A 16,490-nucleotide genomic window follows, 5' to 3' on the forward strand; every position below is an offset into this window, starting at 1 on the left:
TTTGTTTTGACACAGAGTCTTTCTGTTTTACCCAGGCTGGAGTGCAGTGGCAAGATCTTGGCTCACTGCACCTCCTGGGTTCAAGTAATTTTCGTGCCTTGGCCTGCTGAGTAGCTGGGATTATAAGTGTGCACCATCACGTGCGGCTAATTTTTATATTTTTAGTAGAGATGGGGTTTCACCAGGCTGGTTTCAAACTTTTGATCTCAAGTGATCCGTCCGCTTTGGCACACCTAGCCAGTTCCAGTTAAATTCTAAACATTAAATTGTAAAAATACAAATTGGACTTTGAATTGTTATTTTTCAAATAATGCAACTAGGTAAGCTGAAGTTATGCTTACGGTAAAGATTTAAGTAAATGTTTTACTAGAAAATCTTTCTGTCCTGTGCTTATTTATTTTCTTTTCTTCTGCCTGAGTCCCTCTGTACCTCTCCCCAATTCTACGTGCTTTGCAGTATTAATTCAAATGTTCATAGGATATGAGGAACTCTTTTCTTCTATTCTGAGCCACATACATGTTTTGAGAACCTCTTACGTGTTTGATGTTATCCTGGGTACTATAAAAGATACAAATTATATTGGCTGTTTTATAAGCACTTTATAATCTAATTTTGGAAAGAGAAAACTAGGGGACAATCCATAAAACAAAATTAGGGAATAGTTGATAAATCACGTGTTGAGAAGTTGAATGGGAATTAGAGCAAGTACATATCAGTATGGATTTTGAAGTTTTGGAATACTTTTCATAGTGGAGGTTGAACTTCATTTGGGCCTTGAAGCATATGTTGGATTACATCAGGAAAAGAGAAAATTGAGGAATAATGTGAACAAGCTATGAAGGTGAAAATGTGTACAAATATTTTGCCAGAGTAAAGAAATGGATGACATAGGTTGACTCATTTTTATGTTTTATTTTTATTAGAACTAGCAGTGACAATAATACTCAGTAAGTGCTAACTGCTATTACTTAGGGATTGTGCTAAGTATTTTACCCATATTCTTTAATCTCACTGACCCTCTGAAACAGATTATACTACCCCTATTTTATAAATTAATTGGGGGAAAGCTCTGTAACTTGTCCAATGGCATGTAGTTATAATTAAGCCACAGATGAAACATAAACACTCTCCAACCTCAAAGCTTGTCTTCTAATTTGGATAGCCAGGGGTTGGTGAAGATATAGAGGGGACTGAAAGCTATGCAGTGTAGTATAGACTTAACACATGAGGCAGCTTGAGCCAAAACGTGATAAAGGAGAGTTTAGCATCCCATGATGGTAGAATGGGTTGTTTCAAAAACACCAGTATGCTGAGAACAGCCAAAAAACACTGGATGAAAATGAAACAGAATTCTGAGAACTGGAAGGCTACCAAGGCAGTGAGGAGCAAAGGAAAGCCCAGAGACATAAGCCTGGCATTTGGAGTTGATTATCTCCCCTAGAGATATCTGTAGGTTCTGAAAGGAGTATCTGATAGGCTAAGCCACACTTTCACAGGTCAACAAAGATAAGGAGACAAAAGGTAGAGTCAGGGGCTACCAAGGGTGGGGATGAGTATTGGTAAAATCCCAGACTTTGGACTGGAACTGTGAAAGGTCAAATCCTGGAAGTGAGGTAAACTGAAAATAAATCAAATCTCAGAGGAATTGAAGCCCAGATTCAACTGATCTTTAACCCTGATTGGATTAAGATAGTCTGAGATTGCTAATGGTAGTAGCCTAACTTCCTTCCTTTCTTTTTTAAATTATTTATTTATTTATTTTTAATCTTTTTTTTTTTTTTTTTTTTTTTTTTTTTTTTTGCGACAGAGTCTCACTCTGTCACCCAGGCTAGAGTGCAGTGGCATGATCTTGGCTCACTGCAACCTCCAACTCCCAGGTTCGGGCAATTCTCCTGCCTCAGCCTCCTTAGTAGGTGGGATTACAGGCAAACTCCACCACGCCCAGCTAATTTTTGTATTTTTAGTAGAGATGGGGTTTCACCATGTTGGTCAAGCTGGTCTCGAACTCCTGACCTCATGATCCTCCCGTCTCGGCCTCCCAAAGTGCTGGGATTACAGGCGTAGTAAGCCACCGTGTCCACCCCTAACTTCCTTTCAGAAGTTAAAGTAAATCTTTTCTGGAGGAAGACAACATTATCTAGAGCCTCAAATCTCTAGAATTTTTCATATGCATTATCTAGTTTTCTATTAAAAAAACATACATACAAAACATGACTGAAAATCAACAGAAACAAGTGACATTAGAAACAGACTCAAGAAATTCACATACTAGAGTTTCCAGACTTTAAAATAGTCATAATTAATATGTTCAAGGAATTAATTGACAAAATTGAGATTGATTATCTCGGCAAATTATTGGAAGTCCATTTTAAAATGGAAATTCTAGAAGTGTATTGAGAACTCAGTTGATGGGGTTTTACCATCAGAGTAGACATAGCTGAAGATGAATTTGTGAACTGGAAGAGAAATCAGAACTGGAAGAGAGAGTGAGTAGAATATTTAGACTGAAGCACAGAGAAATAAAAGTTTAGAAAATGCAGAAAAGAATGTAAGATAAATATGGGATAAGGTGAAGAATTTTATCATTTGTAATTGGAGTTCCAGAAGGAAAGGAAAGAGAGAAAAACAGGCAGATATAACATTTGACAAATAATGGGAAAAAGTTTTTCAAAACTGATGAAAGATAACAAGCTGCAGATTCAAGAAGCACTACAATCCCTAGGCAAGATACATACACAGAAGACCATACTTATGCTGGAATAGGAAGATATAAAGTTTTGAAGTAGGCTGAGGAAAAAAGATATATAACCTTTAACAGAGTTGACCATGACTTTCAGCTAAGTTATCAATGGAAACAAAGGGAGTCAGAATGCAATGGAAAGAAATCTTTATAAAGTACTCAAAGAAAGTAACTTTCACATACAGTTTTATATCCAGTGAAAAAATTCTTAGGAAATGAAGGTGAAATATTCTAGGAGTTGGTGAGGATATAGTGGTCACCAAAAGCTATGCAGAGTAGTGTAGACTTGATACACTAGGCAACTAACCCATCGTCTTAGTCCATTCAGGTTACTATTAAAAATACCCTAGATTGGATAATTTATAAACAACAAAAATTTTATTGTTTATACATTGGATAGGGCATAAAGAGGAGGGAAAAAAAGCAGGCTCATGCGATTTTCACCCTCAGAGAACAGAAGGAAATTAAATAATATTTAGCAGGTACCAACCTGAGAGAAAAAATGGCCTTGTTTTGGACAAGGTGAGTATTGGACTTGTAATGGAAGCTAATTCTGGGCAATGAGAAATTAGATGGTTCAAAATGTAGAGTTGAAAGTTGATAACATAGATGTGATAATCTCAATTTATTATAGATGAATTCACTATAGTAATTAATGTAGAATTAATTCAATGAAAGAATAAGTGCTTTTCTGTGTTCTAAGTTTTGTGATGACCCTTGGCATATAGTGACAAGCCAGCAAGACCTTGTACTTGCCTTTGTGCTATGGAAACTAAGGATAGGAGTTTGGAAGCTAGAAGGAGAAAGGGAAATAGAAAAGGAGGAGAGAGAAGGAATAATTAGCTGAGAAGCCACTAAGAAATGACAAGGATAGATTCTGTCTCCAATTTTATTTCATCCAGGAAAACACTCAAGTGTCATATCTCCATGTAGGTCTTTAGTTGAAAATACCAACATAGTATTAAATCTTTAGCAGTTTTGTTCTAAAGCAACACAAGGTAGGATGGATGGAAACAATGAGATTTTCACATATATTTGTCTTTGAACTTTTTTGCTTTGTTTATATCACAGTCTGTGGGTTTTATACTGTTTTCTCTTTCTGTCTCAGTTCAGGGTGCTATAACAAAAATATCGTAGGCTGGGTGGCTTATACAGTAGAAATTTATTTCTCATAGTTCTGGAAGCTAAAAGTTCAAGATCAAGGTGCTCACACCCCTCTGGTGTCTAGTGAGGACCTATTTCCTGGTTTGCAGATGACTGTCTTCTCATCCTTGTATGGCAGAGAGTAGATAAAAAGAAAGCAAGCTCTCTCCTCTTTTTATGACGGTACTGATCTCATTAATGAGGGCTCCACCCTCAAGACCTAGTTTATCTCTCCCATCTCCTAAGACCATCATATTAGGGGTTAAAATTTTAACATAAGAATTTGGAGGAGACATATATATCCAGTCCATAGCAGTCTCTTTGTATGTTTTCTTCCTTCCTCGTCTATTTCTCTTGTAAATCTCTGTTACTCTAGGCCTGTCCTTTTCCTCTTCAGTCTGTCTTACTAAATTATATAACAGAATATATAGCTGTATGTAAGTATATATATTTTAAATAGAGATATGTTCTCACTATGTTGAATAGGCTGGTCTTGAACTCCTGGCCTCAAGTGTTCCTCCCATCTCAGCCTCCCAAAGTGCTGGGTTTATAGGCGTGAGCCACCGTGCCTGGCCAGATGAGCATATTTATTACAGACAAGCATATGAGAGGAGCAGCTTATGTTTCCCTTTTTAAAAACTTCTATGTGGCTTCCTTTGTTTATGCCTCAGGGACACTTGATAAGTAGTAATTCACTCACCCCCACTACAGTAACAGGAAAACCTAGATAGGAGAACTTCAGGATATCATTGGTGGCTATGGCATAGGCTTGGTGAAGTTAAAGAGTGATAACAGCTATTTTTTTTTCTTTTTGTTTTTTTGGGTTTTGTTTTTGTTTTTGTTTTTGTTTTGAGACAGAGTTTTGCTTTTATTGCCCAGGCTGGAGTGCAGTGGCACAATCTTGGCTTACCGCAACCCTCTGCCTCCTGGGTTCAAGTGATTCTCCTGCCTCAGCCTCCCTCCCAAGTAGCTGGGATTACAGGAGTACACCGCCATGCCCAGCTAACTTTGTATTTTTAGAAGAGACGGGGTTTCTCTATGTTGGTCAGGCTGATCTCAAACTCCTGACCTCAGGCGATCTGCCCCCGTCAGCCTCCCAAAATGCTGGGATTACAGGCATGAGCCACCACTCCTGGCCGCTATTTGCTTTTGCTTGGAATAAAGGTATGTTTATTGACATCTTTTCTAACAGATACAATTATAAACATAGAAAAAAGTTTAAGTGGGTCCATTGAGAAACAGATGGCCTAATTTAGAAGTTCTATATATTTTTAGAATTTATGTGTTAATTCTGTGATTAACAAGGTAAACATTAACGTGATATCTAAAATGGGGAAATATCACTTTGCATCGCTGCTTCCCAGCCACTGTGCCATGATGCAAGCATTTACAATAATGACCTCATTGGTGGATTGGCAAGAGCTTTGCGGCCCTGGATCTGAAGTAGGCCTTTGGATTCTCTTGCCTCTCTTCAGTTATCCTAGTCCTCCTGGTACTTCTCTCTCTCCCTTTTAGCATTATCTTCAATATTCCCTTCCACAGGGTTTCCTCTACCCACCCACTTTTCTAAACCTTTCCTTCCAAAACCAGCTTTTATTAATGGTCTACATAACTGGTTGTCTTCTAAGTATTATTGAAAAAATAAATAAGCCACATACTAAACTGATCAAGAAGCACAAAACTACCCAAGTAGTTAAAATGCAAAGTGAGGGAAGGCTTGAATCAGTGATGTTTAGTATGTTTACACACACATTTTACTGATGCTACCACGAAAATGTTCTGTCCTAACTAGAATGGCCTAGCTGTATTTCCCCCTAATTGGCCAAGTTTGCTCACTCACCACTGCAATTGATGGGTATGCATGGTAAATATAGAGCAGTATAACCCTCACTCTGGTAGATTTCCATAGAGCACAATTCTTGATTTAACATAAGAATACCATTCATAGTAGGGACTAATCCAGCAAGGCAATAGTCCCTGGTTTAACGCTTTTCGTATATCAAAGAAAACCACCCACAAAAATAATTTCATTGTCTCTGAAACATTTTTCTATATTTAAATGGTAGTGCAAATATTTTTTTCTAAGATATCGGATTTAAAATTCCAATGACACACATAACTCTTTATACAGAGTGTTGCAATTTTAAAGACTGGTTATCATTTTTGCATTTTTTTAACATATTGGTTTATACAGGGCCAATTTTTTTTTTTTGAGATGGAGTTTCACTCTTGTTGTCCAGGCTGGAGTGCAGTAGCAGCCTCCACATCTCGGGTTTAAGTGATTCTCCTGCCTCAGCCTCCCAAGTAGCTAAGATTATAGGCATCCGCCCCCATGCTTGTCTAATTTTGTATTTTTAGTAGAGATGGAGTTTCTTCATGTTGGTCAGGCTGGTCTCAAACTCCTGACCTCAGGTGATCCACCCGCCTCAGCCTCCCAAAGTGCTAGGATTACAGGCTTGAGCCATGGTGCCCGGTGAATATTTGGCCAATTATTAAACCTATGTGATCATGTGTTGAGATCTGAACCTTGAACTCAGTCCTTTTATCTTTTCTGGACCTGGCTTAAGTTTCAAAGAATCAGCAGAAAAGAAAACCATAGATGACAAACCACCTAAGCATACTTACCCTTAAATAATAAAAGTATGTTTTTTTAAATTGGTTCTTTGTGGGAGAAGGTTTTTTTACTTTTGTAAAATCTAGAATTTTCAGCTTTATCAATATCCACTTATTTTCCATTTAAAAATTCCATTATTATAGCATTCTTTGAAAATCTTACATCTCCCTCAATCCTGGGTAAAGAAATACTGCTGTATTTTGCAGTAATTGAATTCTTCAAATTTGGCCAAGTAAAAAGAAACTGACTTAGGTTTCAACTTTGTGTTCTCCAATCTTTAATATTTATTTTTATCCCATTAAGACTGTGATGCCAGCCGGGTGCAGTGGCTCACGCCTGTAATCCCAGCAATTTGGGAGTCCAAGGCAGGTGGTTCACCTGAGGTCAGGAGTTCAAGACCAGCCTGGCCAACATGGCAAAACCCCATCTCTACTAAAAATACAAAAATTAGCTGAGCATGGAGGTGCATACCTGTAATCCCAGCTACTAGGGGGCCTGAGGCAGGAGGATCGCTTGAACCTGGGAGGCGGAGATTTCAGTGAGCCGAGTGCAGCCTGGGTAACAGAGTGAGACTCCATCTCAAAAAAAAAAAAAAAAAAGACTGTGATATCATCATGGCTATACCTATGTAGAGGTTTAATTCTGGATTCAGGCTCTGGGAAAATCCTAGCTTTTCCACTTCCTACCATTCTGTGCCTGATCCCTTGACAGTTAAACTGAGGGGATGAAAAGTGTAGACCTTATAGGCTTGAGGTGTAGATCAGTGAGTTCATCCATGTAGGATACTTAAACCAGGGCCTGATGGACTATAAGGCTTCAGTAATTGTTAGCGAGGGCCACTGTTCTGAATTGGCTGATGGCCTTTTCATCCAGTAATGCTAGATGAAATGATTGGTTTATACATGACAGATACTCCTAGGGGAAATGTAGAGCCTACCTGGGATCACCCACACTCAAGTCAGTCATTTATATTTTGGCATTTATATACCTAAGCACTGAAATTGGTTTCAGCCCCTGCCTTTCGCCATATATGTAAATCAATCTTTCTTCCCCAACTCTCTGTTTTACTTTTGGCCCCACCTGTTTCTGAGAATATCATCAGGTGAGGGGCAGCCATCAATATAGTCTCTTCTACCTTGCAAATGACTACTTACCCAGTTTAATTAATAGCTTAGCTTTTGGCAAATGGTAAAATACCGTAATTAAATCTGTTTTACTATTATGTCTCTTGTAGGAGAAACAATCTAATAACACTCTGTATCTGTCAGCAGTCTGTGCTTAGGATGTATTCCGTAACCTGGAGCCTCACCTTCACTTCACGTCCTATCACCCTAGCAGCTCGTGACAGACCATCTCAGAGATTTATTATTTGCCTTTGTTTCTAGTCAGCTGGAAATTAGCTAGATGATTTTAGTGGGTTTTTTTTTTACTTTATTTTGTTTTTTCTTCTATTGTTATGACTAACAAAAACTGCAAATTTATGCCTTTTTATTATTCTAAATATTTTAAAAATAATTTATTCCTCTGTACTGTTACTATGTTACTAACTCTAGTCCCTGGAGATTAAGGGAACTACATTTATCTTCACTCTTCAAACTTTTGTTTTTTTCCAGAACAAACTAAATCTACCAGACAGATTGGATGTGACTTTATTTTATACAAATAAGTTCAGATAATCCAAGTTGTTTTTACTAACTTACGATGGTCTTGACCATTTAATTCCGCTTTACTTGGTGTAGATAAGGGGAGAGATATACCTTCTAGAAGTGGGCTGTCTAGTGTTCTGGACTCCCTGGCATCTGTTTTCCTTCTATTTTTTTCCTAATTACTTTGGAAGTTAGCAATCCCCTGTTCCCTCTAGACATGTTGTTCCCTTCTGTGGAGGTGCCCTTTACTCCCAGTTGTCGTACCAGGAAAGTGCTTTCTTGGGGGCCTCCCTTCCCAAAGCAGCCCTTTCATGTTTTAGAGCAGATGGCCACAACACAGACTGTAGCATGCTCCTTGCCATTCTTGTCTAACATCCCCTAGGATTGTGCTCCCTCAGAACATCATGTATCATTTCAATTTAGTGGTTGAACGAGTAGTCATTTACCACCTGAGCCATTTTTCTAATTAGGATGCATATATGTTGCCAGGTAGAGAAGAGTCATCCTAAACAAGAAGCAGGTATTTACCTGGTCTTCGTCCAAATGGAAATATTATTGAATCAGAGATTCATACTGGACTTCCTTTGTTCCTTTTCTGTTCCATGCCTCTGCCTTTTCTTTTTTTACACTCCAATGTGTAGAAAAATGTTCATTCTGATGAACTTGCCCAAGTGATCTACCATTTCCTACATGGTCAACAAGAGACCTTGAACCTGGCCATCTCTAGCATGAATTGCCCTTATTTCTTCTAATGCTCCAGCTGCTCCAGTTTCTCCTGGCCCTTCAGTTCCAGTTGCCGTTGTTCCCTCTGGCTCTTCAGTTCCAGCTGCTGGTACTTCCTCAGGTATTGGTGCCCTGGCTATTGTTCACTTCCCAGCCTCCCAAGTCCTATATGTTGGGGAAAAATGACTTCTGCTGCCAGATCTGGATCTGTCGTTTCTTTTGATTGTTCTCAGAAATTACCTACACAAGGGGCTTAGTCCTCCAACTTGGGGGTCTTCCTTTTGGCTTTTGGTCTCTTCTGCAAATCTATTTCTGCCATCTCAGCTTCTTTAATGGGTTTTCTAATTGTTTTGTTCTTAATTCAATTAATTTTAAGCATTTGTGAATTGCTTGGTAGTGTACCAACCACTGATACTTTTCTCTTTGGCAGTTTTACTAATGCATTCCATGTATTCTAACTGCCTTAACGTCTGACTTTAAAAACAAAGTAATTATGACAACTTTCTCTGATCATGGAACAATGGAAGAAGAAAGACTTTAGAGACTATCTAGTCCAGCCTCCTTATTTTGTGTTTAGAGAATCCAGACCAGATGGGTAAAATGAGTTGCCTAAATCACATAGCTTATTGGTGGCAAAGCTAAACTTTGAATTTTGGTCTCCCCGATTTCACATCCAATGTTTTGATTCTTTGTGGTGAGGACTTAACTCTGTATTTGCCACTATTGTCAGTCATAGCTGCAGACTTCCAAGTGAGGAATAAAGTATCTAAGTGGTCCTTGCCAAGGAGCAATAGTATCACAGGGGCAATGGGACTTAGGGAACCACCTGATTATCAGGGGTGGGGGGTTAGATTTTTTTAAACAAATAATTGAAACACACCTAGTATTTTAAAGAACATGCTCTTGAAAAGAAGAGTTTCTTCCAGGAGGCGGAGGCTGCAGTGAGCTGAGATTGCGTCACTGCACTCCAGAATGGGTGACAGCGTGAGACTCTCTCCGGGGGCGGGGGGGGGGGGGAAGAGAGAGAGAGAGAGAGAGAGAGAGGGAGAGAAAGAAAAAGAAAAGAGGTTCTCATGTTTTAGTATTCTACTGAATTACTTGAGATACTTTTAACAAAATCATAGACAGTATATAGGCTCGGGGCTCAGGCCTTGCCTAGACCTGCAACCAGAAACTTGCAAGGTAGGGCCTGGATTTTAAGGTTTTCCAGGTAGTTCTGGTATGCTTTGTATGAAAGAACCACTGCTGGAAAGTCTAGCATGTTTCTCAAAATGGGGCACCTATTTAAAAGTCAAGATTTCTGGGCCTCATTCCCAGAACTACTATCTTAGAATTTATGGGGATGGAACCCATCTTTAAGCTCCCTTGTGAATGTTACATCCATTAAAATATGAAAAAACACTGCTCTAGAATATTTTAAGTCATTAACCAAAAAAGCCTAGAGCAGTGGCTTTCAAATGTATTTGTTCATGTCCCTTGGTGAGAATTACGTTTTACATAATGATTCAGCAAATCCACATAACTAAAACAAAAGTTTCACAAATCAATATTTATCTTACCCAGTGCAGTGAACTCTGATATTTTCCGTTCTAATTCATCCTATTTCAATTTTTAAAATAGGTAATCAAACCTCACTAAATTCATTTTTAAACTTATGGCTCACTGTAGTTTGAGACACTGAGGATTGAGATGTGCTTGTTAATTCTACCTATCATAGATTTAAAACTTTTCTAATTCTTCTACTTTTTCTAGTTATTTCTATAAGCCAGTAACACCTGTAAGGAAGGTCCATTTTTGTCATAGTCATACAGTACTGCCACTGTGTAAAAGTAGACTGCCTTTGTTCCCTGGACATGGGAGATCTTGCCACCTCCATGATGATGTCACTAATAGCTTTCAATCACAGTGTAAATGATAGAAAATTCAGTTTCAACTAAATGAAGTTTAAAGCAGGGGGGAGGTCTTTTGCCCATGGAAGCAGTCCAAGGGTAGATAAGTTCAGGTGCTATTTGATTATAGACTCAGAGAGTATCATCTGCATCCCCCCAAGCCTGCCTTTTCTGGGATGACTCCTGATGTGGCATATTCCTCCTTTCATGAGGGTAGCAGAGCTACACCACACACTGCCAAGGTCAACTGAGAAGAGGGACTCTTGCAGACTGAGCACACATTTCTTTGACCACATGTTCTCTCCTGATCCAGTCACTGGGATCCAGACCCATTCCTGGAGCTGGGAGTCAGATCAAATCTCCGCCACACTACATGGCTGAGGAAGAGGGAGGACCGATTTTCTAAAAAGAATTCGAAATACCTCTCCCCGACGGATGCAGGAGGAGAAGATACTAGGCAGCAAATGCAGATGTCATCTATTATAGGCCATCTATTTTCACGGTCTTTCTCTTTTCCCTCCTGTTTTCTTGGTTGTAATGAGTCTTTTCTTGCTGCTTTTCCCACCTACAGACACCAGTTTCTTGTCCTGAAGTTTCCAGTTTAAATCTTGTTGGAAGTAGCCACTGTCAAATGAAGTGCGAGGCCCTCCAGGGAAATAACAGCATAAGTAATTAGAAAGAATTGATTAAAATTCACTACAGGAGAGACCTGATTTTTTAATGAATAGAATGGAGTAATATGCAAGAGTTAACCAAACTACACAATGATTGCTAGCATTCAAATGTGTGGCAGTGGGCAAGCTTGTATAGTCTTCCTTGGAGTCCTTTAAATAGACTATGCGACTGAGTCTTTTCAGGAAGTATCTGAACACAGTCAGTGTCCTAGAAATATCAAATGACCACATATAGATGAAGAGTTATCAAAGTTAAGTATAAAACTTAAATCTGGCAAATAAAGCTCAGCTGATTCTATTGGCTGCCTTTCAGAATTACTTTATATACTATTTAATGTTTCCTCTTCCTCAGGCCTTCTATCATGAAGCAAAACAGACTTCCTTTCTACCAGGGGGTTAGAAAGTAGATGATAGCTATGTAGTAAAGATAATGTTGATCCATTAAAATTGAGATTTTTTCCCTACAGTCCAACAGAGAGAAAGAATGGTACCTTTAAAAGTTTCCTAATGATTCCAGGTCTACTTGGAAAAGATTTCAATGTAAATAAGCATTTCATACACAACATACTGAATCTTTTGTTTTCTCAGTAATAGAATCAAGTTCTCTACTTTGTCTTTGTCACAAATTATTCCCTAGTTTGTTAAGATACACACTTTATATATGGTATGATGATCCTGGGTTTTGCATTTTGTGCTACCAACTAGCCTGCCTAGCTTTTAGATATTCTCTGCCTTCATGTGTGCTTAGAAAATCTATATTCCAAACATGTTTTGTAGTTTTGTTCTATAAAGATAATACAAAATGAGCACTCTAAGGTTTGTATTATTCCCCTAACTTGGTTTGTAATTTTGCATAAAAGCTTTAAATCCTCTCATAAATTTATTTTTCTCTAACAGTATGCCCATTCATTTCTAATTTTCTAATTTCTGTCTCTTAAAAGCTATAGCATTTTAATTGCTTAAAGAAACTAATCAGTCTTTTATCCTTGATGGTGATTTCATTAAGTTCTTACTTTTTAAATGAAGTTTTTCATGTTTGTTATTATATTTTGGTTTATAGTGTGGCTTGATCTAAGAACTCAGTCTACCGTTGAGAGTCTTAGTAAAAGAATCCCAGGAAATAATAACTTTGTCAAGGTAAGCATTTCTTCAAAAGTATACTTGCTATAAGAATGTTTTTTAAAAAATAAAAAGTTTTCAAATTTCACTAGAAAGAAGCATCTTATGATATAATAGTTATTTGATACAATTTATAGAATCTTTTTCTCGGATAATTGAGGCCAACTCAAGTCTTTACCTTCCTGTGTTTCTTGCTTTGTGGTGGATCGGAAAAATAATGCCCCAAAATTGACAGGCTGGAGGAGATTATAGTGTATCTCAGTGACTTAAGCCATACTACCCAATGGGTGCTTTCTGTAATTGATTCAGGGAGAGAGAGAAAGTAGAAGACACCGTAGCCCTTTATTGAACTCCTCTTCCACTTCGTTTACATGAAGAAGGCTAATAAAACTGCCTAATTTTCAGTCCTCATATAGATCCCTCTTCACATAAAGGAAGGGAGAGAGAATTTTTAAAATAGGCAAGGAATTTTCTTTCAGCAAGATCAAGGCCAAGTTCTTCTAGCATCTAAAAGGAAGTTCCCTTTTTCTGTTTTCGTGTGTGTGTGTGTGTGTGTGTGTGTGTGTGTGTGTATGTGTGTTTGTTTATCCCCTTTTGATTTGTCAGTGGGATGCTTATGTCATTTTCTTCTAAAACTATTGTTGAAATCCCATTAGTTGCAGAAATCTGACCATTCCATCCCCCCACAATAACTTCAGACTTGTCCTGAATAAACTGTTTTCTATTCTGTTCTCTTCATCACCCTGCCCAACCCTCACTCTCACCTCTAGCTGCACTCTACTTCAAGAGGTACATGTTTTTCTCTCCGATGTCATTTTAGGCAGCTTTTACACTTTCTACCCACATCATGAAAATAAGATATTATGTACTAACTCACTATTGACTTTGTGGGATCTTCCTAGGTCACCTTTTGGGGTGACCCTGGGTCCTTCAAATCCAATAATATTTCCATAAATTATCTCCTTCTATTATTTTTATGCATTGATTTTCTTTAAGAAAGCTAGAAAACCTTGAGTTACAATTTTTAATTTACAGTTTGCATTAAAGTATTAAATTCTTTGGTTTGAGTGTTCTTACAAAACCATAGTCACAGGAGATAGGAGGGAAAAAGTTAGCACTTCCTGTAGTTAGGTAATAAATGAGAATAGGGATGGGGAGGGGAAACATAGTTGTATTATTTTTGCGTATGTATTTTCTTGACTAGTTAACTTTAATCAGCCTTTATGTATAAATTTAGTGTTTAATATACTAACCACAAATGAGTTGGGTTTGACCCATCTCAAGGAAGATTGGTAAGCACATATGTGTTTCATTTTTACCCGTTAAACTTTCTTCAGTTCATTAAATATATTTCCTCCATTAAATATATTTCCTAAATTTAGGTGACAGCTGGTTTATATAGAGCAATTCTGTGTTGCTTTATGTTTTTTTATTTATTTTTTTTATTTCTAGACAGAGTCTTGTTCTGTTGTCCAGGCTGGAGTGCAGTGGCATGATTTCAGCTTACAATCTCTGCCTCCCAGGTTCAAGCGATTCTCTTGTCTCAGCCTCCCACATAGCTGAGATTACAGGCATGCACCACCATGCCCAGCTCATTTTTGTATTTTTAGTAGAGACGGGGTTTCACCATGTTGGCCACTTTGGTTTCGAACTCCTGACCTCAAACGATCAGCCTACCTTGGCCTCCCAAAGTGCTGGGATTATAGGCATGAGTCACTGCACCCAGCCCTGTGTTGCTTTAATTTGGCATGTCTTTGAGCTCTACTTTAGTGTCTACTAATTTCATGTTATTTGAATATGTGTGTGTATATATGTAAAATATATTATTAAGTCTTATGTGTTTTAAAACAGTTTTCTGGTTATGATCATTAGTTTATGACTTGGTATATACTCTCTGATCTTTCATAGTTTATACGTCATTTTCATGGAATATAAAATAAACAGCATAGTTTGGGGCTAGGTTTACATACAATACTAATTTATTGTGGAAATTAACATCTACATTGTTACTATCTAATTACAGGATGTTGTGTCATTTAATTTTCTCTTTACCTTGCTATGTGGATGCCCTTTGAACTGTAAACATTTCGCCCTAATCTTTGTTCATGAACATGCTTTCCTGTGCCATGAGACAGGAAAAGTATTTTTATTCATAATACAATGGGATTGCCTTTGAAGTCTTTGAATATTTTGTGATTTGTTGAGTTCTTTGGTTTGGTGGTTTTGTTTTAAACTGCTATACATTTCATTCGCTAACTGAAGTTCACAACTGTTTTAGTCCAAGACAGGCCTTCCACTTAGCACCTACTTCAGTGCAGTGAAACTTCGCTGGCTCCTTGACAATGTGAGAAAAGTTCAAAAGGCTGTTGAAGAAAAACGAGCTCTTTTTGGGACCATTGATTCATGGCTTATTTGGGTATGTTTAAATGTAATGACTATATGGAGAATTTTTTTCAGAAATTTTTCTAGACTGCCTTGCCTATTGTTTTCTACTAGCAGGTCAGGCTTTTTAATTAGTAGCATTTTGAAGAAAAGGCGCTCAAGAAGCAACAGAACATTTCAGCTGCCATTCAAGCAGCATTTTTGCCTACTTTCTCTTTATTTTTTTCTTGTCTTATTTCAGTAAAAATGAAGGATAATTACCAAAACGATATCTCATATCTATTATCTTTAGGATGAGTAATTCAGGTACCCTTTCTCTATTGTCTGTCATATACTCCTTTCCTACTAGCCATATCTTAGAAGAAATAACTATTTAACAGGATAAAATACATAGAGTACTTGTTTTTTTTTTTTTTTTTTGAAATGGAGTTTTGCTCTCATTGTCCAGGCTGGAATGCAGTGTGCGATCTCAGCTCAACGCAACCTCTGCCTCCCAGGTTCAAGCGATTCTCCTGCCTTAGCCTCCCAAGTAGCTGGGATTACAGGCATGCACCACCACACCGGGCTAATTTTTGTATTTTTAGTAGAGATGAGGTTTTTCCTTGTTGGTCAGGCTGGTCTCGAACTCCTGACCTTGTAATCCACCTGCTTCAATCCCCTAAAGTGCTAGGATTACAAGCGTGAGAGCCCCCGCACCTGGTCGAATACCTAGAGTACTTTTATCTTTTGCTTTCAACATTACACAACTGTCACTTTTATAATCAAGCCATAATATGAAACTAAATCATACTGGAAATTTCTATTTAGAATCTTTTTGCCTACACTGAACATGCAGCAATTATCAACCTATGGCCAATCTTGTTTTTTCTATACTCACATATGCTTTCTCCCCACAGATAATTTTAAAACAAATGCCAGACATTTCATTTTATTTGTAAATATTTCAGTAAGTATGTGATGATCTTTTTTGACATTTGAGGGAACATCAAGGAAATATTGTCCCCACTCTCACTTGCCAGATCCACAGAGCAGGTCTTTCAGAACCAATATCAGCAAGAGGCACCTACTTCACCTCTCCATGTGCTTGGCCAGGGCAGAATATGCTTTGTGTTCATGACCAGCCATTTTCACATGGGTCAGTCACAGTCGAATGAGTATCTTTGACAATTGCATCGAACCAGAGTAAGGCAAGATGTAGGAACTGTTAGCTGCAGGAGACTCAAGGGAGCACGTTTTGGCTATATTCCCAGTGGATGTTGTTTATGAACCTTTGTTCCTTTCCTACCTCTTACTGCTTCCATGTAAAAGAAGGTAGTAGTGCCTCCAGTTCAGGCATGTGGGTATACCTGAGAAGAAAGTTTAAAACTTGTGAGTGGAGACAGCATAATGCAAATTGTTATTTAAACAACAATAGCAACAAAGAAAAAACCAGAGATGACAACAACACAGAATTATCTAATATCCTTATGAAGCAGGTGTTTCAACTTATTTCATCTTGTCAAATTTAATAAGACTCTGAGTTTTCTAAACATAATAGGATGAAAACAAAACTGATTTTTT

General features: G+C 37.9%; 1 protein-coding gene across 32 annotated transcripts in view; it reads left to right on the forward strand.

Moving 5' to 3' along the window:
• The window catches only part of GK (glycerol kinase), a 76,910-nt gene that overhangs the window by 24,212 nt on the left and 36,208 nt on the right, over positions 1 to 16,490 (forward strand). For 17 of the 32 annotated variants that reach the window (XM_078362181.1, XM_078362182.1, XM_078362186.1 and 14 more), the window contains 2 exons: positions 12,490 to 12,566; positions 14,827 to 14,964. In XM_078362181.1, coding sequence (XP_078218307.1) covers positions 12,490 to 12,566; positions 14,827 to 14,964 — 215 coding nt within the window. Of the gene's footprint in view, positions 1 to 8,903; positions 8,988 to 12,489; positions 12,567 to 14,826; positions 14,965 to 16,490 lie in introns of all 32 variants that reach the window. The other 15 variants (XM_078362180.1, XM_078362183.1, XM_008989109.5 and 12 more) reach the window with 1 other exon arrangement.

The sequence above is a fragment of the Callithrix jacchus genome, chromosome X (genome assembly GCF_049354715.1).
Source record: "Callithrix jacchus isolate 240 chromosome X, calJac240_pri, whole genome shotgun sequence".
Classification (NCBI taxonomy): Eukaryota; Metazoa; Chordata; class Mammalia; order Primates; family Cebidae; genus Callithrix; species Callithrix jacchus.